Below are 24107 nucleotides of genomic sequence, written 5' to 3' on the forward strand. Positions count from 1 at the left end.
GGGAAGGAGGTGGGAGGCGGGTTCAGGAGGGAGGGGACACATGTATGCCTATGGTCGATTCATACTGATGTACAGCAAAAACCATCACAGTATTCTAATTATCCTACAATTAAAATAAATAATGCTACAATTAAAAAAATATTTGGCTGCATTGGGTTTTAGTTGCATCATGTGGGATCTTTTGTTGTGGCACGCAGGCTCTCTAGCTGTGGGACACGGGCTCTGTAGTTGCCGTGTACACGCAGGCTTACCACAGCATATGGGATCCTAGTTCCCCCACCAGGGATCGAACCTAGGTCCTGTGCATTGCAAGGCAGATTCTTAACCACTGGATCACCAGGAAAGTCCCAAGAAATGCTTTCTTTACTATTCCCTTTTGTCATACCTGCTGCTGCTGCTAAGTTGCTTCAGTCATGCCCGACTCTGTGCAACCCCATAGACGGCAGCCCACCAGGCTCCCCCGTCCCTGGGATTCTCCAGGCAAGAACACTGGAGTGGGTTGCCATTTCCTCCTCCAATGCATGAAAGTGAAAAGTGAAAGTGAAGTCGTTCAGTCGTGTCCGACTCTTAGCGACCCCATGGACTGCAGCCCATTAGGGTCCTCTGCGTATGTCCAAAACCGTCCTATAATCTGCAAACTAGTTTAAATGCACAAACTATTTTACCTGCAGGATTCCTTGATTACATGGAAGATTCCTAGTCTTCATCCTTTCTACTTCTGCATGATGTGATAAATAAGTAAACTTGTGGCTCCTTTCCCTTGAAAAGTATGTCAACCATGCTTATCTGCCAGGAAGAGTGCCACTCAAGAATCTTTTGGCATTCAAGTGTATTACCACATGGAAAAATGTCCTAAGATATGAATGGCATTGAGTGTAGAAGACAGGTCTGCTCCTTTCTGCAGTAAAAATGCCCCTGTTCTGTTCAGTTCCTCCATAATCCATTTATTTCCCTTCTCTGCCAACTGAAAATATGTAGGAATTTGGTGACGCTGATGACTCTTCCTGAGGTATTTGGAAGGGGTCTTGAGCTCCTTTAAGTTCACATGCTCAGAGTGTTGTAAAACCATTTTTGAAGTAATCGAGCTGGTAAAGAATGAGCCTGGATTGTACTTTTAGCTCACAAGAATCGCTGCTGCTACAAAATTACATTTAGACTTGCTAATTTTGTAGGTACTATTAACATATATGTGTAGATGAAAATCAATGACCTCCATCATCTCAGCCATTAAATGCTGTTAGTGGCCAACTAGGTATACACGACCACCCCTAATATGTAGCAGCAGAAAAGTACTTTCAAATAGTGAGTATGTTGCATTTCAGTAATTTAAGAGCAGGGATGCAAAAATCTCTAGATAAGGAAACTTATGACTACCAAAATTATAGGGACCTCACGATGGGGGCTTGAGGGTAGCATGCAGGTTAAAATCGAGTGTGTGGCTTCTGCTTACAGTAATGAGTACTGACCTATGTCCCCCCATCACAGCCCAGGGCATGGGCACCTATGACACCGTGGGGTCAGTGTGAGAGGCTGCTTGCTGGCAGACATAAAAGCCCTGAGGGCTGAGGGGATATGTTAGAGAGAAACTACCAGAGAATGCACACCAGCATGCATGGGTATGAACAATGGAAGCTCTGGCTTAGCTGACAAAACTCAATTGAGCTTAAGTCATTAGTCAGCCAAATTTGCCATTACTCATCCTCACTTCTGAATCCCCACTGAGAGTATGCTTATTATACTCCCCAGACGTTTATTCTACGAGGTCCAAACCAGAGTGGGATACAGAGCTGGCTCATCTCCTGCCCTTGAGCTGCTCACCATCTAGCGTGCCAGGCAGATGCGTAAGCAGCTCTCTGTAACACTGCATGTGTGTTCAGTCCGGTCTGACTTTTTCGACCCCATGGACTGTAGCCGCCAGGCTCCTCTCTCCATGGAATTTTCCGGACAAGAATACTGGAGTGAGTTGCTATTTCCTCCTCCAAGGGATCTTCCTGACCCAGGGACCAAATCCGTGTCTCTTGAGTCTCCTGCACTGGTGGATGGATTCTTGACCGCTGAGCCACTTGGGAAGCCCTCTCTATAACACACAATTGGGCAAAAATCAAGGCCAAATGGGGAATTTCAAAATATATGAGGTTACACAGGCTGGAGCAAATAATTGTGTATGGGAATAAGGGAAGCTTCAAAGAAAAAAGCTCTGGGACTTCCCTGGTGGTCCAGTGACTAAGACTCTATGCTCCCAATGCACAGTGCCCAGGTTCAATCCCTGGTCAGGGAACTAGAGCCCACATGCCGCAGCTAAATGTTAGTATCTTCTGCTGCAGCAAAAGATCCTGCATGCCACAGAGACCTGGTGCAGCCAAATAAACAAACATTAAAAAGATAATAATAGAAAGAAAAAAGCTCTGAAAATAGAAGAGGCTGAATTCTGAATGTCATCCTGACCAAATGTACACAGTAAAGCTTACATCAAAAAAACAAAATAAACCAATAATCCTTAAGGTAATGCATTATAGCAGTAGTACTGGAAAAATGATTACAAACCAAACTTTTTAATTATTTTGAATAATGAAATTAATATAAGGTAAACATTTTTTTATTTGTCATAGGTTCAGAAACATGACTCATGTTGGTCTACATTTGACATTTCTTAAAGTTCCAGCTTTTTAGAAGAAATAAGTATGAGAATGGGAAAAACTTAAGGCAGTGTTATAGTAACATTTATCTTTCTCTCGTTGATATGCAGCTGTTGAACATTTTAGCAATTATGACTTCTGATCTGAAATACTGCTTTATCTGTTTAAGCTAGAAATAAAAAATGTAAACCTCATTGGTTCAAATTTCTTCCCAGGATTTCAAGTTTCAATTATCTTCATAAAAAACAAATTATGTAAGTAAAATGGAATCAGTGAGGAGGGTCTTGAAGACTGTATAAGAACAATATTTTAATTTCAGCATTAAAGTGTGTGTCCCATGTTATTCAACAACAAAAATATTTCTTCTAATGTTATGAGAAAAAACTTTGAGTTCATTATTTCAATTGAAGTTTTTGTAAAATGGGGGCACTTCTGAGAGCTTGTATTAGCAGTGGATTCTGTGTGCTTATAAAACCAATCAAGACCTGTTTAGGTCAAGAAATCTTTTTCACTTAAAAATACTTCCATCCATAAAATACATCTGATTTGTATGTTTATTTTGAGCGAAACCTTACTTTGTGTTCTAGACTATCTCTTTTGAGGATAAGCAGATTTTAAACAACTTTTACATTGTCTATTTAAGTGCTCAAATACTAATACTCAAATTCAATTACATCCCAAATTATTTTCACCAAGATTTCCCAGGTATTTAACAGAACAGGCCTGCCTCGAACAAGCCCCATCCCCCAAACAAACAAGTTTAATCCTGCTAAGAACTTGCCCATACTCGCCCATCCTACCAGACAAAAGGCAGAGAAAAGAAAGGGAGTTAGGAAGCTGTCTAGAAATACAAGCCATAGCTTAACAAAAATAAAAAGTGGTTTATTGATTACATAAGATTTCAGCTCTAATAATATATAATATAAACTTTAAGAATTAGAAATAAATGACTTTATATTTTACCAAGAATAATCTAAGTTATGGCAGCATGTTTGATGAATATTAAAGTCCTGCAGTCATCATATATCTATTTTTCAGAAAATCAGGAAGTCATCATCCAAGTTTTATATTATGTCGTGATATAGTTACCCCCATACACACGTTTCATTAAGTAGAAATAAGACATTCTAGGTTTTCTTTTTTGGCAAATCCTCCTTTTCTGTCATACAGACATACCCTCCTAACGTTAATGTCTTACAAGGTACAAAATTTAACTTTTTATCCGAAAGTTATCTCAATAACTTTCACCTGGGAAAGCCACAAAGGCATGAGGCAGCAACTGAATGCTTCTCTGAACTTCGTATCTTGGATTTTCACTTTTGCCTAAAACCCCATTTTATAATTAAAACTAAATGAATTCCACATCATCATACTTACTGAGGAACGTGTTTTTGTGTACACGTTTGCCACAAAGATGCAAAACAGCAACTCACTCATCTGAACAAGTATTTGGCTGATCACACAAAGAAAACAGGACTGTGGGAAATGAAAACGCTTTAGTGTTTGACAGCTGAAGAGATGGGTGACGGTCACTCGAATTTCTCGTCTCCTTCTTCCACGTCTTTCAAGCTGAGTACTTCCAAGGAGCCCTTGCCTTTTGTCTCCTTTTTTATGAGCTCATCGATTTCTCTGAAGCAGCCGGGGTCAATGAGACACACCTGAAACATGGAAAACAGCTGCTGACCACACGAGGACACAACTTTTTTTCTTTCATTAAAAAAAAATTTTTTTTAATTGGAGTATAGTTGTGTACAATGTTGTATTAGTTTCTTTTGTACAACACAGTGAATCAGCTATAAGTGACGAAGCTGTAACTTGCTCTGAGATGAATATGCCACACTTTCTGGGTCTCTCTCTGACTGCACAGGATCGGGGCTAGCTTCTAGTCTAGCCTCTGCCCTTCAGTAAGCACTCAGGCCCCTGTGATGAAGCCCTGATTTCCCTACTGAGGATGTTTCCAGATTCCTCAGCTGTAAAATGAAGCGGTTAGATTAGAAGGCTGTGGTCCTCTGCATACTAAATTTAGCATTGAAATTTATAGTTCAATGAAATCATCTCTCTGGAGCCACATTTGAAGGCAAAAAAAGTAAGGGGGAGGAAGGCCTGTTTAGAAACCATGTGCAAAGTTTTGCAAAGATTTTAGAACTTTGAGAGTTTTGTTGTTTCACATCTACAGTAATAAGTTCAACAATCCTCTAGAACAACAGTCCCCAGCCTTTCTGGCACCAATTTTGTGGAAGATAATTTTTCCACGGATCGGGGCGGGGAGGTTTCAGGATGATTCAGGCACATTGCATTCATTGCACACTCTATTTCTATTACATCAGATCATCAGGCATTAGATCCTGCTCTAGAGCTCATTTATTTGTCAGGAAGCTGTAAAGCTCTAAGATGTGGGTTTGCAGACAGCTGAATTTACATGTTATCTGAAGCTGTGGGGTGAGGACCCAAAGACATGATGTTTTTGCTCGCTGCTTTTTAAAAACGTTCTGTGGTAAATGAGACTGAAAGAAGGGTCACTGTAAAATATACTCTCTCATCAAAAACGAGCATGACCCATATCTCCTTACTGGGAATCATTTAACTAAAAAACAAACACAAAGCAATCTTAAGTGTTCTTAACTACAATCTTGTTCTACGGAGATCTTGACCTTTTTACCTAATTCTAGGTTAAGATGTTTCCGGAAATGTCTTACTGTTCACACTTTCTAAGTGTCTGGGCCACATTTATGACTACAGAAGAAACTATTTTGGTCATGAGGAAGCAAAGAAACAAGAGTATGCTAATCTTACAATTTCTAACTGTTGACCGTAGTCTTCACTTTCGATAACCTTGATCAGTGGCTTGAGTTTTTCTTTCAGCTTCTTCCCTTCATTTACTGGAAGGATGAACCGAAGTCTCATGTGAGCACGTTCTATCTTCATTTTCTCTTTTAACTGCTTTATCACTTCCAAAGCCTATCAAGACAAAATGAAAAAATGTTTGCAATTTCTTTGTCTCTTCTGATGCATTACTGAGGAAGGTATTCAAAATGAAGCAGTTTCCTTCTAGCTGGACCGGGCAATGGTTTTTTAGATGACATGAAGAACATTAGCAACGATAGGGAAAAAAATAGATAAACTTAACTTTAAGACTAAAACTTTTGTGATTCAAAAAACTGTCAAGAAAGTGAAAAGACAACCCATAGAATATGAGAAAATCTGGGCATCATGCATTTGATTGGGTACTAGTATCCAAAATATATAGAGAAGTCTTGGGCTTCCCTGATGGCCCAGTGGTAAAGAATTCAAATGCAGGAGACATGGGTTTGATCCCTGATCTGGGAAGATCCCATGCCGCAGAGCAACTAAGCCTATGCTCTAGAGCCCACGCTCTGAAACAAGAGAAGCCACTGCAATGAGAAGCCTATGCACTGAAAATAGAGGAAAGAGTGTGCAGCAACAAAGACCCAGCACAGCCAAAAAGAAACAAAATTATTATATATATGTGTGTATATTTACATATATATAACAACTCACCTGCTGTTTCGTGCTCTTGTTGGGTTTGACTGAATAGTGGATGTCCTTCATGGCTCTCTCAATAAGGATAACGGTGTATGGTCTCTTTGTTTCAGGGTTCACACATTTGTCGGCCACAATAGTTGCAATGTCCCTGAACATCTGTTCCAGCTGTGTGTGCCGTTCTTTATCTGACACTTGAACCTCTCCTTTAGTCAAAATCTTAAAAAAAAAAACAAAACAAAACAGCAAGTTTAAGAAAGCAATGTCTTTGTTCCACACTATTTGTTAACTAACCACAGGAATGAAATAGTGGGGGATAAAATTAAATTTCATTCTCTTCATCTACTGATATTTGGTAATAATTTGAGCTCTGCCTAAAGGAGGCACTGGATTACCTTGTTTTGAAATCTTACTTATTTAGATGGGGGAAGGGGTAAAGGCAATCTTAGCAGAGGGTGGAAATGATGAAATACTTGAAAATAAAAAAAGTTCTCTTTTCAGGTTTATTACACTAAAAAAATATATAAGTGGACAAAAAAAAGGCAGTTTAGCAGATAATCTGATTTCTGGAGGCCTTTGCAAAAAATATCCATGTCCTGGGACTTCCATGGTGGTCCAACTTCCATGGCTAAGAGTCCACCTTGCAATGCAGGGAATGCAGGTTCGTTCCCTGATCCGGGAACAAAGATCTCCCATGCCACTGAGCAACTAAGCCTGTGATGCAATTAAGACCCAACACAGCCAAATAAATAAATATATAAAGAATCCATGTCCTGAATTATTAAAAGTGATGTTGTACAGATCAAATTATTGCAAAATAAATGTTCACTCCAAAAAAACAAAACAAAACAAACAGTACATTATTAAAGCTTAACATACCTGTAACACAATATCTAACGCTAATGGATATCAGGGTCAGTGACGCTGCGGCCCTGAGAACTCACCTGCTTACAGATTTCAGTCTGGTCATCTGTTCCAAATGCACTGATGAGATCTTCCTTCTTTGCAACCTGACCTTTGGAGACATTTACAAACACTGAGTGGGTCTGTAGCACTTCATCAAGGTCTTTTTCCCTTGTGAGGATAGAAGAGAAAGTCCTACGTGAGTACTCTTGAAACTTGGACATTCATCCACACTTAAAAGACAAGATGGGCAATGATAATGTAAGAAACAACAAATACTCCTAAATGACTCTCGGTGACATTTTCAAAATCCAGAACTGTTTGGATTCGCTTTCACTTATAGGGGAAAAACGTCGTGGGAATATGGGTGAATCACTGAGGGGTGGGGTCCGGCTGGTGCCAAAGGAATTCCGATCCCTAGATGGCAGCAGTGAAGTCAAACTACTGAGCAGAGAACTGTGACAGACGCACCAGCTACAGAAGTACCTGGAAGACTACGCCCTTTGCCTTGATCATTTTCAGAAAAGGACCCCGATTATGGAGGTTTCTTGGCTGTAGCTTTTATGACACCAACAAAGCAAAGTAAAACCAAACCCGAAACCAAAACTACCAATGATAAAAGGGAACGTTTGGTTTAGACGCGAAGCCCAGGCAGCAGGAATAAGTTTCCTATTCTCCTTCGCTGACAAGACCCCAGTTTGGCCGGTTCGTTAGACGACCAGAGGGAGGCCGCCTCAGAGGCTACCCGCTTCGGCCAAGGCCCAGAGGGAGAGGGTCACTCACACGCCGCTCCGCCAGCCCACGACCTTGTTTTTGTAGCAGGCGATTTCGAAGCGCTTCCCGGCTCGCTTCATCCGTACCACGGCCACATTGGTCAGGCGGATCTGGTTTGTGGGGGTGAAGATCGACATCTTGGCAGCTCACAGATATTGGAGCCGGCGAACCAAGGCAGGCCCGCGCAGCTGGCCACAGGGCCACCCGCACCTAGATGTAACCACCCGGCGGCGCGCGGGACAGTAACGACCGCACACTGCGCGGCGCCGTAACTAACCCGGCCGCCACAATACAGCCACCCAACTTATTGCGCAGGCGTCAGGTTTAGCGGAAACCCGGGGAGGAAGAGGGACCAATAACGTCTGTGGATTTTGACTTTTACGACATTGTTCTGCGCCCGGAAAGAGAGGCGCTCTTTCTTGACGCAATGTTCTTTCGCCAACGAAAAGAACTCCGATTGGTTGGTGGAGCCGAAGTTTGGTGACCGGGTGGAAACTTAGTGCCTGACGCCTTACAATTCCGCCGATTTCAGGGTCCATCTTAACCTTTCATGATGGAAAAAGTTTAACACCAAAAACGTTTAGATAAAAGTGTAATGAACTGCCATGTACCCATCACCCCGCTTCAACAGTTACCAACATTTTGCCATTCTTGTTTCATTCTCCCTCATTTTTTTTTTTGTTGGAGTATATTAAGGCAACTCGTCATAAGGTTAGCTAAATTTCCAACAGATACATGCAACAAGATTAATTATAATCCCTTAATAGCATCTCCTAGCCAGTCCATAATTAATTTTCCCCTAAATAAATAATGACTTTTTACAGTCGGCGTGTTTCAATTGAGATTCAAACGGGCTCACACGTTGCATTCGGTTGATGATGCCCTTAGTCTCTTAACGCAGACCTCTTCTCTCGCCCCTCCAACCTTCCCTCCACCCCAAACTACTCCTGTTTTTCCAATACTCATGTACGGATCTGAGAGTTGGAGCTTAAAGAAGGCTGAGTGCCAAAGAATTGATGCTTTTGAACTGTGGTGCTGGAGAAGACTCTTGAGTCCCTTGGACAGCAAGGAGATCCAACTAGTCGATCCTAAAGGAAATCAACCCTGAATATTGGTATATATCAGTTGGAAGGACTATATATATCAGTTGGATATAATATATCAGTTGGAAGGACTGATGCTGAAGCTCCAGTACTTTGGCCACCTGATGCAAACAGCTGACTCACTGGAAAAGACCCTGATGCTGGGAAAGATTGAGGGCAGGAGGAGAAGGGGGAAGACAGAGGATGAGATGGTTGGATGGTATCTTCGATTCAATAGAGATGAGTTTGAGCAAACTCGGGGAGCTAGCGAAGGGAAGGAAGCCTGGCGTGCTGCAGTTCATGGGGTCGCAAAGAGCAGGTCGTGACTGAACGACTGAACAAAAACTCTTGTTTCCAACCCTGCTTTGTCTGCACCCAGGCCTTCCTCAAGGAGAATCAGTCCTGGGTGTTCTTTGGAAGGACTGATGCTGAAGCTGAAACTCCAATACTTTGGCCACCTCATGCGAAGAGTTGACTCATTGGAAAAGACCCTGATGCTGGGAGGGATTGGGGGCAGGAGAAGGGGACAACAGAGGATGAGATGGCTGGATGGCGTTGGGTAAACTCCGGGAGTTGGTGATGGACAGGGAGGCCTGGCGTGCTGCGATTCATGGGGTCGCGAAGAGTTGGACACGACTGAGCGACTGAACTGAACTGAGGCCTTCCTCCTCAGTGGCATTTGTTTGGGGCTGGCAGCCCTCCCGTTTACTTGCCCGGAGCTCTGGGCGGTACTTTCATTTGGGCCCGCCCCTTTATCCTCTGAGCCAATCGGAGCAGGGCCCGGAGGGCTTTGGCTTTCTCCCACCGAACTCTGGGCGGAGCTTCCCCCTCGGCCCGCCCCTTCCCCCTCTGAGCCAATCGGAAAGATCTGTAACTGGCATGGCTGTCTTCAGCTCCTCTGGCTCCGGGCACACAGCTAGTGCTGCGAGGTAGTTCTGGCGGCCTCCCAGTATTCACACCGGACCCTAAGTTTTTTAGGTTCGCAGACCTGGTCTCTTGTCGGGCCGCAGGGCTCAGGCTCTGAGGAGAATGGGTAAGGGCCCCAGACGGGCAAATTTCGTGGGGCCAGGAAGGGAGGAAATCATTTTTCTGAGACCCTCGGGCCCCTTCCTCTAGAATGTGTTCCCCTTTTCCGGCCAGGATCGGTGCCACTGGGCGCTTGGGAGGACAGATCCCTGCTTGTGACCTGGCTTTTGCCTTCTGAGGCTAGGAGATGAATTTAGAATTGCGCTTCTGCCCTCAGGTAAAACGCAGAGAAAACTGCCTTTCCCCATTACCCACGTGTGTTGAGGACTTTTGGTCCTTTCCTGGGCGGAGTGGCACCTGTAAGCCCCAAATTTTAGACTTCGTCTTTGAAATTGCCCGCAGACTCAGCTTTTGAGGCCAGGTCCATCCAGATCTCCCTTAAAAACTGTGGGGCTTGAGGTCAGTTATTTGAGAATCCTTTGCTAAGTAAGCTTTGGGTCTCTAAGAATAAAATTAGAAAAAAAAAAAAAGAGGAATACTTCTAGTATTATTTTAAGCTTTTCTGATGGAGCAGCTAACAAAAAGAAAAGTTAACTCGTAATTCCAAGTACAATGTTTTGACTTTATATTCCTTTCCTTCCAAATGCTATATCTAAATGAAAACAAAAATTTTTATTTTTTGAATTAGCATTTTATCATGATAATTATGTCACGTTATCACATAATGTGTATGTGTTGTTTTATTAGCGTTGTATTTTACAGATTTCTGAGCAGGGTTTTTGAATATGAAGATTGGCTTTTCTTTTATAATGCTTATAAGGATGGGCATCATTGTATGTGTAACTTTACAAATAAAATTGTTTATATGGATCATTTTAAATTTAGATCCTGCTTTGGATACCTGGGACTTCTCCTCACCTTTAATATCATTATGGATAAACAGGTTTTACATATACTTGGGCTTTGCCTTTGGTTTTAGCCTTTGGATTTGTTTCCAGATTGTCATCAGGAAGCAGGTGAGTGGAGCTGCTGCTGTTGTTGTTTTTTCCACTGGAGAGTATTTGGCATCAGATTTTATAGGGACTTCAGAGTGCAGATTTTCTAAGGCTTCCAGAAAAATATGGAAATTCTAAAAAGAACTTTTGATTCCTTTCATATTTGGTCTCTAGACATACTTTTATCATGCCCCCATTTTTTTCTTGTTAATTAAAAAAAAGTGTTATTTATTTATTTGGCTGCACTGGGTCTTAGTTGTGGCACGTGGGATCTAGTTCCCTGACCAAGGATTGAACGGTGGCCCCCTGCATTGGGAGCGCAGAGTCCTAGCCACTGGCCCACCAGGGAAGTCCCTCTTGTCAATTTTTATAGATTAAGTTATTTAGCTTTTCTTTGCTGGACTGTGGACATCGCATTCTTAAGATTCAGGAGGATTTTGTAATGAAAAATTAAATTTTGCAAATACTGAAAATCTGCTCAGCACCTTTAAGGGATAGTAGTCTCTTTTATTTCCACTAATTAGAATCAGAAAATAAATTTGTACTGTCACTCCACTAAAACATTATACGTGAAAGTATGTATAGTTTTATCCAGGAGGGAATGGGAATCATTATAGTCTTAAGAAATGTGGTCCCTGGTTTTAAAGAACCTAATTATATCAAGGAGTCAATATTTGAGGAGTACAATAGAAAGATTAAGAGAATAATAAAATGGGTCAGTATCTGAGCTAATGTTCATCCCTAATGAAGTTGGGAGAAGATTGAAACTTGATGGATATTGTGTTTATTTCAAGAACAAGAACTCACAGGAGAAAACCATTCCAAAAGCATCTCAGAATTTGATGACGAATGGCTATATCTCTAGTCCAAAGAAGGAAGTCTTTGTGTCTGGAGTGAAGATATTTTATGGTTCTCAGACTGGCACAGCAAAGGTGAGAACTTTATATGACACTTTTCCTTGGGTCTCCTGATCTTTTAAGATAATCTCTGAAAAGTGTTCTTTAATGTGTGGCGGCCACTGTCTTGCAGGGTCTTTGTTCCAAAACTTGCTTCTGCTCAGCAGAATGGAGACTTGGAGTTCCAAGTCCATTATTGGCTATAGAAGTAGAGACTAGTGAGAAATGGCAGCAGCAGTGTCCAGTATGGGTCCTTATGTTCACAACTTCACATATCTATTTAATTAAAATCTATTTTGATTTCTAACAGTGTTAAAAGTATTAATGATATATGTTGAATACTGTATAGATACAAAATGCAGATATAGAGCTGAAAGATGCTTTAGTTGTATCTGAATGTTGCCTGTTTTTTTTTGTTATGAAAGTCACAGCTATTTATTGCTTTCTAGGAAAAGAATCTAAGGCTAACATGAAAATAAATTGAAAATTTCAAGTCGCTATTTTGGTAGAGTATTATAGAGAGTTTTACTGCCCTCTTGTGTATGTTTTGTAGAATACTACTCTTTTTAAAAAGGTTTTCAGTACTTCCTGCTGTGTATCCTAATTAAGGTCACTTATAATTCAGTTCAACTCAGTTCAATTCAGCAACAGAGCATGAAACAGGAAGAAATGTAAGAAAGGCATCTGGGTGGCCAAAACAGAGTCCTTTTTTTGTTTCTCATAAAAAGTCTCATTTCTAGCCTCTTTTATGCATGCTTTTACATTTTTTAAAAAAAGATCCAGTTAATACTTGCAGATAGTAACAACACACAGAGGGTTCATAATGCAAGTACACTTTGGAGAATCTATTTTAACTATTTATGTTTGTAGTTCCTCTGAGGGTTATTTCTTGAACCTGCTGGGCCACGTTTCTAGATTTATTCCAATTAGATAAAAGTTATTGACTCCTTTTATCAGTCAGTTCCTCAGATCTCAGCACCCTAATGTTGTTGCCCGCATAGATGATATGAATTCAGTGGTACACCTCCTTTAAAGGTGTGCCATCTGAATTTATCTGTTTGGCTTTGAAGTTGGCTGATTCATATTTGGCTGAGTATAGATGACTAGGTCAAAAGTTTTCCTTCCAACTTTGATAGTATCACTTCAGTGTTGCTGAAGAGGAGGCTGGTTGCCACATCCCTTCATAGATGAATTTTTTTTTTTTTTTTTTGGTTGTTGTTCCTGGAAGCTTTTAGAATCATTTGTTTGTCCTTGATGTTTGGAGCTTGTGTGAGACAGGGTCTAGGGTGGGTCTTTTACAGACACTGTATTGGATACTTGTGCTGTTTTGTTTTGGAAATTTTGTGTGCATTAATTCTGCTACTATTTCTTGGGTCAACTTTTTTTTCCCTTCTGTTTTCTCTGTTCTTTATTTCTGGGACTCTGTTGGATGTTGGACCTTTTGGATGGTCTGTGTTTCAAGGGAGTCACAGTGGTAAAGAACCCGCCTCCCAATGCAGGAGATGTAAGAGTCGTGGGTTCAATCCCTGGGTTGGGAAGATCCCCTGGAGGAGAGCATGGCAACCCACTCCAGTATTCTTGCCTGGAGAATCCCATGGACAGAAGAGCCTGGCAGGCTACAGTCCATAGGGTTGCAGAGAGTTGGACAGGACTGAAGCAACTTAGCATGCATGCATGCTGCATTTTGAATCCTTTCTCTCATACTTTTTCTTGAATTTCAGCTCCAAACCTTTAAAAAATTTATTTATTTATTTATTTGGCTGAGCTGGGTCTTAGATGAGGTATGCAGGATCTTCATTTGGGTATGTGGGGTTTAGTTCTCTGACTAGAGATTAAATCCGGGTTCCCTGCATTGGGAGTGTGGAGTCTTAGCCACTGGACCACCAGAGAAGTCCCCCAAACCTTTTTTTTTTTTTTTTAATGTCTTAGTTAGGTTATAGTGTTTTTAATTGTAAAAATTCCATCCTGTGCAATTTTTATAGCATCTGTTTCATAATTTAAAAATACATTTCAGTGAGTTCCTTTGTCGGTCCCATGATTTAGCCACTTCCTCAGAGTTTCTGCTGCTATTTCTCTTTCCTGCTGCTTGTTCTCATCATGGTCTTGGTGGTCCGTAGTTTTCTGTTCATATTGGGGGTGAAATGATGGGGTAACTGATGTGGCTTTTCTCAACTCCAAATAGATTTGTTTTCTCCGGTTGTAAATTCTTGCTGGATGCTCTGTGCAAGGTAGCTCAGGGTACGCTGTGTGACCTATTGCCTATTGGCCCCACATCCCCCTCTAACTACCACCTCGATTTTTTTTGTGTTGAAAAGTCATTGAAAGTGTTGTCTGTGCTTGCCATCTCTGGTCTTTGTTCTGTTTTTCTTGACCCATTTCAGGTAGGCTCACGTGACTCGCACGTGGCTTGCGTGACTCGCATGTGGCTAATTCATCCTCAGTCTTCATCTTCCTTGACGTGTTAGCTGCACAACAACGCCTTCCTTGTTGACATACTTTCTTTATTGAACTTTGGGACACTTGTCTCTAGGTTCTTCTCCTCCTATGCCGAGGCTCACCTTCCTCACTATCATTGGTGGATTTCTACCCATCTTCTTGCTCTCCAAAGATAGGAGCATCTTAGGGTACAGTTCTTCAGACTGTGTCTTTATCTGCGCTCACTTCCCTCTCAAGGGATCATGTTATCTAGAGCTTTCAGTTCTGTTTATCAGAGTTTTTCTGTAAAGGGCTAGATATTTTATTTGGCATGTAATTTTTTAGATTTTCAGGTTTTATAGACTGTGTGGTCTTTGCTGAAGCTGTTCAGCTCTGCTGATGCCTTGTGGAAGAGGCCATAGATAATTTGTAAATAAATGAGCATGAGTGTATTGCAGTAGTGTCCATCACTCAGTCGTGTCCAACTCTTTGAGATCCCATGGACTGCAGCCCGCCAGGCTGCTCTGTCCATGGGATTCTCCAGGGAAGAATACTGGAGTGGGCTGCCATTCCCTTCGCCAGGATATCTTCCCGACTCGGATTGAACCCAGGTCTCCCACATTGCAGGCAGATTCTTTACCATCTGAGCAACAGGTATTCCAGTAACCTTCACTTGTAAAGACAGAGGGCTGGGTTTTGCCTGCAGGCCTTAGTCTGCTGATGCCTTAGAGCAGGCTTAGCTTTAGTCCCGGCAGGTGGTGAGCCAAGTGTTAGGCTACCAAGTCAAAAAGAGGAGGAGGTTTTTCCTGGGGTGCCAACATCTGGCTAGAAGTTGTAGCCTTCTCCAAGCATCGGTTCATTTTGTTTGGAGAAGAGCTTGCCGGAGTCTGCCTGGAGGTAAAAGGTGAACACACACAGCAGCTCTGGATTCACTGGTCCCGTATATAGGTTCTCTGCTGACTGGTTCTCTTGTGGCCCATGGCTCCCTCCCATTTTTGTCATAGTGACTGACAGATCCCAGAGCCCCTCCGGTTTTCTGTTTCTCCTGAGGCTTTCTTCTGCCTGTCAATCTACTTCTGTTTGGCTTCTCTCTTCCAGAATTGTGTTCACAGTTCTCACATTTCCCATTCTATTGCCTCTTTAGTATTTCTTCTCCGTCTATATGTTTATTGTAGAAGGGCAAATCAGCCTGAATGTCAGAAAGCCAATTGAGATCGAATCCCTTCTGTGTACTTGTAGAGCGAGAACAGCACAGTTGAATGATTGATCTCTGTAAAGGTGCTCGAGAAAACAGTAGAAGTGAGAATAGTATTTGTGTTTATGGTGATAACTGTCAGTCAAGTGGGAAAGTTTTTCCTGATAAATGTCTCCTTCCCTGGCCAACAGGAGTAAATGAAGACTGTACCTTTCGCTTATTTAGTTTATTGGAGACTGTATTTGATTTTTTTCCCCTCCTATTAGGGATTTGCGACAATTCTGGCTGAAGCACTTAGCTCCCTCAATCTGCCTGTGGCAGTGATTAATCTGAAGGACTATGACCCAGATGACCATCTCATAGAAGAGGTTGGTAATTGTCTTATTTTTCCTTTGGTCACAACTTTCAATTTTAATTGACCTGCTGTGTTCTGGGATAAATAGACTCTTCAGATAAAATTTAATTTTCACGCTAAGGGATTTCCACTGGTTGAGTTTTCAGGATCAGTGAGAGGTGCCGAGAAGGTGGTGAGTGCTGACTCTGGAGTGGTTGGGGCTGGTCCCTCAGGGGTGTTAGACTGAAAGCTTGTATGAAGTTCCCTCCTGCTTCGAATCTCATAATCAAGGAAGTTTGTCACTCACGGCTGGGTGCCGGGTATGTGAACCTACTGTCAGCCTACTGAGACGTCAGGGGCCACTTGGGTAACAGAAGTAGTGTGGGTTTTGGAGTTAGAGAAATCTCTTACTGCCTGCGGGACCTCCAGGCATTACATCGTATCTGTGAGAGCTTAATTTCTTTACCTAAGGAATGTCCTGCCCCCTCCCCCAGCCACACCCAGGTAGGGAGGTTGGCCCACAGCAGAGGTCCGGGTGTGGTCCTTGAACTGGCAGTATCAGCCTCTCCTGGGGACTCATCAGGATTGCAGAGTCCCAGGTCCTGGCCCAACCTCACTGAAGCAGAATCTGGACGTGGCAGGGCTATGTTTGAACAAGTACCCCAGGTGATTCTGGAGCAGCTCAAGCTGGAGAAGCCCTTGAAACAGGCGTCCACAAACCTTTTCTGTAAAGGGCCACTTGGAAATATGTTGAGCTTTGTGGGCCAGCCAGCTATGGAGTTCTGCCTTTGAGACAAAGCAGCCAGAGACTATATGCAAACGAGTGAGTGTAACAGTGTTCGAGTAAAATTTTATTTACAAAAGCAGGCAGCAAGCAGGATTGGGCCTGTGGGCTATAGCTTGCCAGTCCTTTCTTAGTGGAGAAACTTTTGGCTGTACACATCCATTTTCTTTTTCCCCAAGAACACATTGGAATGCAAATGAGTGAGCTTGAATCTGCTTGAAATTATTTGTTAAAAAATTATTAGCGGGACTTCCTTGGTGGCCTAGTAGTTAACAATCCACCTTGCAATGCAGGGGACATGGGTTCAATACCTGGTGGGGAACTAAGATCCCATGTGCTGGGAACTGAGCCCACGTGCCACAACTGCTGCGTCCATGTGCTCTGGGGCCCAAGCACCACAGCTGGAGAGTCTGTGAGCCACAACTCAAGATCCTGTGTGCTACAACTAAGACCCAGCATGGCCAAATAAATAAATTTAAAAAATTATTAACAAGCTTGGGTACTTAATTATCATAAAGGGTTACGTGGGGGTGACAGAGGATAAGATCGTAGGGTGGCATCACTGACTCAATGGACATGAGTTTGAGCAAACTCCAGGAGATAGTGAAGGACAGGGAAGCCTGTAGTCCATGGGGTCTCCGAGTCAGACATGACTTAGTGACTGAACAACAGCAATAACTTATAATGTCTTCCTGGCTTGGATCTGTGAAGACATACTCAAGCAGATGAAATTCTGTGGCTAATAGGACTGTTGATTTGGTTTTTTGTTTCCCATGGAGATGTTGATGCCAAGTGTTAAGTCACTTTACATTTAACGTTTTATTGTTTTAATTTTTCAGGGAATTTTTAGAGCTATCTCTTCTATATTTCTTCCTGACTGATTTGGCATTAGTTTCTAATATGACAAACGGAAGCTGGGAAATGGGATGGAGTATATGGTGAAGGGCACCAGGAGGTCTGTTGGCAGGAACAGAGGGCTGGGTTTTCTCCCCTGGCTGTGTTTTCTTTCTCTTCTGAAAATAAGTAACATTTCTAAAAGCACCCTTAGAGGCTACTGTGTTGTGAATGTCAGCATTTCAGAAAGGATCTCTTGATTGAGATAACTTAGGTCTTGGCCACTCTTCTGAAATAATGGCTTTTCTTGGTTAGGTTACTAGTAAGAGTGTTTGTGCCTTCCTGGTTGCCACCTACACTGAGGGTCAACCGCCTGAGAGCGCCGAGTGGTTCTGCAAGTGGCTAGAGGAAGCAGCCAACGACTTTCGATTTGGCAAAACGTACCTGAAGGGGATGAGATACGCGGTGTTTGGCCTGGGAAATTCTGTGTACGTGAGCCACTTCAACAAGGTGGGTACATTTTCATCCGGTCATCTTTTCAAGATGTGTGTTCTCCACCTGCCACCACCGTGCCGCTCCCCTCAACCCCCCATATTTTCAAAGGAATTAGGCCAAAGGTAAAATTCAGATACATAAATATTTTGTTTACTGCCTTGCCACTCAGGAAGCCTGTTAAGTTTTTGAACTCTTCACTGTGCCTCTTGATAACTCCCGTGCCTCGGTGGAAGTGCTTCATACTGTAATAAAACACATTTCTGGCTGCGAAGTCATGAGTCTTGCCAGATGGGTTCTGTTTGTACCTTGTTATTTCATGGTCTTTGGCCTCAGAGGAAGTTTGGAAGAAACTGATTTTGCTATCGAGTGGTTTCATTCTGACCATTACTTAGAAGAGTCGTTTTCAAGTTCTTCTTTACGTACTAGCTCCCAGTTTAAGAAAAGAGTTTGTCCGCCCCCTTTATTTAAAAAAAAAAAAAACAAAATTCTGCAGAATCTCATCTGAATATATCAACTGCACCCCTGGATGGATGGGGCTGGAGGGCACCTTTTTTTCTCCCCTGTTCAACATTTTTTTAGATTGGAATATAATTGCTTTACAGTGTTGTTTTAGTTTCTGCCATACCACAGTGTGAATCAGCTGTGTGTGTGTATATATATCCCCGCTCTTGAACCTCACCCCCAGCCTTCATCCTACCGCTCCCGGTCATCACAGAGCACCGAGCTGAGCTCCCTGTGCTGTACAGCAGCTACCCACTAACTATCTGTTCTACACACAGTAGTGCGTATATGCCATTGCTAATCTCCCAATTCACCCCGCTCTCCTTCCCCCATTGTGTCCATATGTCTGTTTTCTGCGTCTGTACCCCGAAGCCCTTTTGACGGAGCGATTCCTTCTTCCCAGCAGCCACCGAGGACAGTCCCCCAGCGGAAGCCCCAGCTGTCGCAGCGCAGACTGGCATCTTCTGATCCGGAGGGCTGTTCTCGCTCACCCGTCCCTTTCTCCTGCAGGTGGGGAAGAACGTGGACAAGTGGCTCTGGATGCTCGGTGCTCATCGGGTGATGACCCGAGGGGAGGGCGATGGCAACGTGGTGAAAAGCAAACACGGCAGTGTTGAGGCTGACTTCACAGCTTGGAAGACCAAGTTCATCTCCCGGCTGCAGGCGCTCTGCAAAGGAGAGAGAAAGCACTGCGGGGGCAACTGCAAGAAAGGCAAGTGCGAGTCTAACCAGCGCGGCTCAGAGGCGGCGGAGCCAGGGTCCCACATGCAGGAGGAATTGCATCATAGAGATGCTGAGGTACGGAGCCCATGGGTCCATGTCTCCCTGTTTTCCTCCTGTGTTTGGAGATGCTGAACCTTTCCTCTGTCTGAAGTGCTTTTCTTGGCTTCCGGTTGGAAGGAAGAGCTGAAACTCAAATGGGGCGTGTTCTAGAGGGAGCGGGGTCTTGGGTTAAGCCATGTTGGGCTGGGTGCTGTCTTTAACCTGTTTTCTAGTCGTTGCCTTGCTGGAGTCCAGTAGGTTTCTACCCGAGTGTGCAGGTGAGGAAACAGACCTGGAGAAGTTAAATGTGTCCAGAGCTGAGCTCATGATCTTTTTACCCTTTAACCACATACTCCTCCCGTTGTCTCTTATTTAATGACTCCGATCATTCAAACTTGAAGGCTGTGAGTTATCCCAGATTCCTCTCTTTGATCCGTCACATTCTAAACACCTCTCTTTCTTCTTCCTTCGGACACCCCAGTTCCTTGAGGCTTGTGTTGTCAGGCTGTATCACTGCTGTTACCTCTGGGCCACTGGTCGCTTGTGCCTTTCGGGAACAACTTTGCATTCTCACTTCCTGTCTTTCTCTCCACCCTTGTTCCTGTCATTCCATGTATGCAGTTGTCTCTTTAAAATCTCTCCTTGGATGTCTAAGGTATCTCCTCTTTGACAAATTCAAAATGGAACTCTTCCTCTCTACTCTTCCGGTCTCTCTGCAAGTCTTTCTCATCTTAGGAAACACCACCACCATCTCCGTTACTTAAGAAAAGGAACCAAAGAGCCATTCTCAATTCCTCCCTTTTCCTCATTTAATTCCTCACTTAAGTCTGGTTGCTTCTTAGTTTAAATCAAGGGTTAGGAAACATTCTTGGTAAAGGGCCAGCTGGTAAATATTTCCAGCTTTGTGGGCCATACTGTTTCTGTTGCAGCATCAGTTCTGCCATATTCTTAAAGTAACCATAGATGATGTGTAAGCGATGGGCTTCTTTAGATTTGACTTGGAACTGGCTGGCCTCTAGCCTAAAATATCTCAAGTCCATCCAGTGAACTCACAATTTGGGAAGGATTATTAGACACTTTGCTACTTTTTACAATTGATGTTCCAGGATGAAGAGCCCTTTGGGAGCACCAGTGAGGAAGAGTCCGATACTGAGGACCATCAGAGTCAAAATCCTGTCATTGATGTTGAAGACCTCGGCAAGATTATGGATCATGTGAAGAAAGAAAAGGTACTGTAATTTTGGGAAATGGTGAGCTGGGATCCTACAGTTGGTTGACAGTTAGCATCATCTCTTGGTGCATAGTCCATGTGAGCTGAAAATTGGACAGTTTTATTTCTCTTCCTCCTATTTTGCGAGTTTTATACTTTTTTTTTGCTGATGTAACATGGGCTTTGTGAAAACCGTTTTTTTTTTTTAAATTGGAGTATTGTTGCTCCACCCTGCTGTGTCAGTCTCTACCATACAGCAAAGTGAATTGGCTACACGTATACATATATCTCCTCCCTTTGGAGTTCTTTCCTACTTAGGTCACTGCAGAGCACCGAGTAGAGTTCTTTGTGCTACACAGTAGGTTATTATTAGTCATCTATTTTATACACATGTTATTGTGCTAAGTCACTTCAGTTGTGTCTGACTCTGTGCGACCCCATGGACTGTAGCCCGCCAGGCTCCTCTGTCCATGGGATTCTCCAGGCAGGAATACTGGAGTAGGTTGCTATGCCCTCCTTCAGGGGATCTTCCCGACCCAGGATCAAACCCACGTCTCTCAGTCTGCTGCATGGGCAGCCAGATTCTTTACCACTGGCGCGACCTGGGCAGCCCCCCTGTTTTATACATAGTAGTGTCTGTACGTCAGTCCCAGACTTTGTGCTGTCTCTCCTCTTCGGAGGTTAGACTTGCCTCTTCTCCCAGGGTGCGTGTTCATGCGCCTTTGGAGCCCTCATCCCTGGCTATCTCCCAGCCTGGCCCTTGCACCAGGTGCTGCGTGCGCTGAGAGATGTGCTTCTGACGGTCCTCGCTCCTTCTGAGCCTCTGGCTTCCTCTCTTGAGGTCTTTCATCTGTTCTCCTCTCTGGTTGCCTAGTGGGTCAGAATCTGAGATCTGGCCCATCCCCTCTCCCCCTCCCAAGGGGGTGCTCCTGAGTTCCTTCTTCTGGGAGCACAGACCGATTGCTCCCCAGCAGCAGTGCTTACTCGCTAAGCCACCAGTCAGGCTTTCTAGATTTCCTGGGCAGAAGTGATTCACCAGTCTGAGTGCAGGCAGCACATTGTAGCTTCTCTGAGGAACCCTCCTGGAGCCTCTTTCCTGGGGCTTGAGGTGAGACACATCCCCGGACACCCCCAAACATCTCTTCATTTGAGGCAGATGGAGCTCAAAATACCTTACTGACATCCTCTGAAGAGTTCCTCAAGCATGTGCTCTTGTTATTTCCATACTGTCTACCCTTTCATACCCTTGACGTGAGGGAGGCACTCTTAAGGTTGTTAAAGTGAGGACTTCCCTGGTGGTCCAGTGGTTAAGACCCCACGCGTCCAGTGCAAAGGGGTGCAGGTTCGATCCCTGGTTGAAGAACTTAGATCTTGCATGCTACGTAGTGTGGCCAAAAAAAAAAAATTGTTAAACTGGTTCTCAGATATTTCCTTTAAAAATTTATAACTTGATGTGACCCTCTCTTTGGAGTTTCCTTTAATTTAATACTCTATTTGCTGCTGCTGCTAAGTCGCTTCAGTTGTGTCCGACTCTGTGCGACCCCAGAGACGGCAGCCCACCAGGCTCCCCCGTCCCTGGGATTCTCCAGGCAAGAACACTGGAGTGGGCAATACTCTGTTTACGTATGTTCAAAAAATTCAAAGAATACAACTGTTTGTCCTTATTCTTTCTAAACCCACAGGTAACCACAATTTACACTTTGGCACTGTTCTTCTAGGTATTTATTTTATGGCCTTTACAAACACACCTGCATTTTGGTGTAACTTCATGTTTCGGGCTATACAGATGGAATCATTTTGTACTCCAAGTCTACAGACTGCTTTTTTTCTGTTTTATGTGACAACTTTCTTTCCAAAGCCTCGTGAGTGAAATCTGCCTAATTAATTTTAATGCCTCTGTAGCAGTCCACAGGTACGTCCTGTTGTTATATGACTTTTGTTGATTAACATTTAGGTGTTTTCTAATTTCTGTAATGAACACTTTTTTTTTAAACATGTTATTAATCCCTGAATGGTACTCCCCCCGCCCCCCCAACCCGATTCTTTACCATCGGCGCCACTGGGGAAGCGCTTTTTTTTGGCCATGCCATGCAGCTTATGGGAGTTCCTCAACCAGGGATTGAACCTGGGCCACAGCAGTGACTGCAGTGAATTCTAACCGTTAGGCCGCCAGGGAACTCCCTCTAATGAACCCTCTTCCTCTTATATTTTTCGTGGCTGATATAAATTTATCTTGAGTAAGTTTACTCAATCTGTAAAATTAAATTTGTAAAAATTTCTGGATCAAAGAGAATTTTATCATTTTGGTGATATTTCCAAATTGCCCTGTGAGAAGTTGAAAATACTTTAATTTCTTCTCACAGTATAAGAGAGACATGAGAATGCTTGTTTCTCTGTACGCTTGCCAACCCCCAGATATTCTCAGTCTTTTAAATCTTGGCACCTGAAAAGTGAAAAACCATACCTTAAATAAATAATAATTTGCGTTTCTTTAATTTTGAGTTAAATCCAATGTGTTTTTTTTCCCGTGAAGCGTTTCTTTCTGTCTCCCTGGAGTTAGACAGCTTACAAAGTCTGAGGGCATAGTTCTCGAGACGGCTTTCACTTCTGACACCACCTGCAACTTTGGTGGTGGGGGGCAGGTCCTAAAAACCACCCTTAGATTCGGTCGTTTGTTAGAAAGACTCACAGGGCTCGCTGAAAGCGCTCATCCTCACCATTGCAGTTCATGGCTGGGAAAGGGCAGCATAGTCAGCTGAAGGAGCAGAGACACAGCATTCTGGGACGCATTCATTCATTCTCCTCAGGACGTGCTACTTCTATCACGGATGTGAGATAGGATGCGTGGTGCATCACCAACCTGAGAAGCTCACTGGAGCTTTGCTGAGCTTCGGTGTCCAGAGTTTTTAATGGGGCTTCATTATGTGGTGGTGCTGGTTTAGTTGCTAAGTCATGTCTGACTCTCGTGATCCCATGCATTGTAACCTGCCGGACTCCTCTGTCCATGGGATTCTCCAGGCAGGAAAACTGGAGTGGGTTGCTATGCCCTCCTCCAGGGGATCTTCTGGACCCAGGGATGGAATCCGGCTTTCCTGCATTGCAGGCGGATTCTTTACCATCTGAGCCACCAGGGAAGCCTCTCATTATGTAGGTTTGGCTGATTGATTGATTGCCCCTGTGGTTGAACCCAGCCTCCATCACAGTGCCCCCAAAGTTTGGCATGAGTCACCCTATTAGCATAAACTGTTCAGTGTCTCCAAGGAACCCACCACGAATAACAAAGATACTTCCATCACACAGGAAGTTCCAAGGGTTTAGAGGTTACTTTGCGGGAATGGGAATCAGGCCAGACTTCTCTTTGGGCAAGGTGAAATTCTATTTTTAAGACTTTTTTTCCCCAAAGATTTATTTACATTTGGCTGTGCTGGGTCTTTGTTGCTGCTCATGGGCTTTCTGTAGTTGTGGGGGATGGGGGCTACTCTTTGTTGTGGTGCGTGTGCTTCTCAATGTGGGGGCTTCTCTTTTTGCAGTGCACAGGCTCTAGGCTGCGTGGGTTCAGTAGTCGTGGCTCAAGAGCTATTGATGCTGGCTTAGTAGTTGTGGTACACGGGCTGTCCTCTGAGCAGGGATTGAACCCATGTCCCCTGCATTGGCAGGCAGATTCTTAACCACTAGGCCACTGGGGAAGCCCCTTTTTTTCTTTCTGATGTGGACCATTTAAAAAATCTTTATTGAATTTGTTACTATATTGCTTCTGTTTTATGTTTTGGGTTTTCGGCTGCAAGGCATGTGGGCTATTTGCTCTCCAGCCAGGGATCAGACTG

At 43.5% G+C, this 24107-nt stretch overlaps 2 protein-coding genes across 9 annotated transcripts in view; one reads left to right on the plus strand and one right to left on the minus strand.

Moving 5' to 3' along the window:
* Positions 1 to 2580: 2580 nt before the first annotated feature.
* SBDS (SBDS ribosome maturation factor) lies at positions 2581 to 8154 on the minus strand. The gene is made up of 5 exons (XM_055561723.1): positions 7824 to 8154; positions 7082 to 7211; positions 6156 to 6356; positions 5430 to 5594; positions 2581 to 4294 (listed from the first exon to the last, which is right to left on the minus strand). Exons 1-5 carry the CDS (start codon positions 7949 to 7951, stop codon positions 4166 to 4168), a joined length of 753 nt encoding a protein of 250 aa, XP_055417698.1. The 5' UTR covers positions 7952 to 8154; the 3' UTR covers positions 2581 to 4165.
* A 1604-nt stretch (positions 8155 to 9758) lies between these two features.
* LOC129638074 (S-adenosyl-L-methionine-dependent tRNA 4-demethylwyosine synthase TYW1) overlaps positions 9759 to 24107 on the plus strand; it is a 146303-nt gene continuing 131954 nt past the window's right edge. For 7 of the 8 annotated variants that reach the window (XR_008707689.1, XM_055562579.1, XM_055562580.1 and 4 more), the window contains exons 1-7: positions 9759 to 9929; positions 10748 to 10878; positions 11652 to 11789; positions 15630 to 15731; positions 17631 to 17825; positions 18822 to 19109; positions 20180 to 20302. Coding sequence is in view for 7 of the 8 variants with exons in the window: in XM_055562579.1 (XP_055418554.1) it covers positions 9926 to 9929; positions 10748 to 10878; positions 11652 to 11789; positions 15630 to 15731; positions 17631 to 17825; positions 18822 to 19109; positions 20180 to 20302 (981 nt within the window). In the remaining variant the exon portion in view is untranslated. Of the gene's footprint in view, positions 9930 to 10747; positions 10879 to 11651; positions 11790 to 15629; positions 15732 to 16397; positions 16521 to 17630; positions 17826 to 18821; positions 19110 to 20179; positions 20303 to 24107 lie in introns of those variants that run through there. The other variant, XM_055562584.1, reaches the window with a different exon arrangement.

Source organism: Bubalus kerabau, chromosome 23, assembly GCF_029407905.1.
Source record: "Bubalus kerabau isolate K-KA32 ecotype Philippines breed swamp buffalo chromosome 23, PCC_UOA_SB_1v2, whole genome shotgun sequence".
NCBI lineage: Eukaryota > Metazoa > Chordata > Mammalia > Artiodactyla > Bovidae > Bubalus > Bubalus kerabau.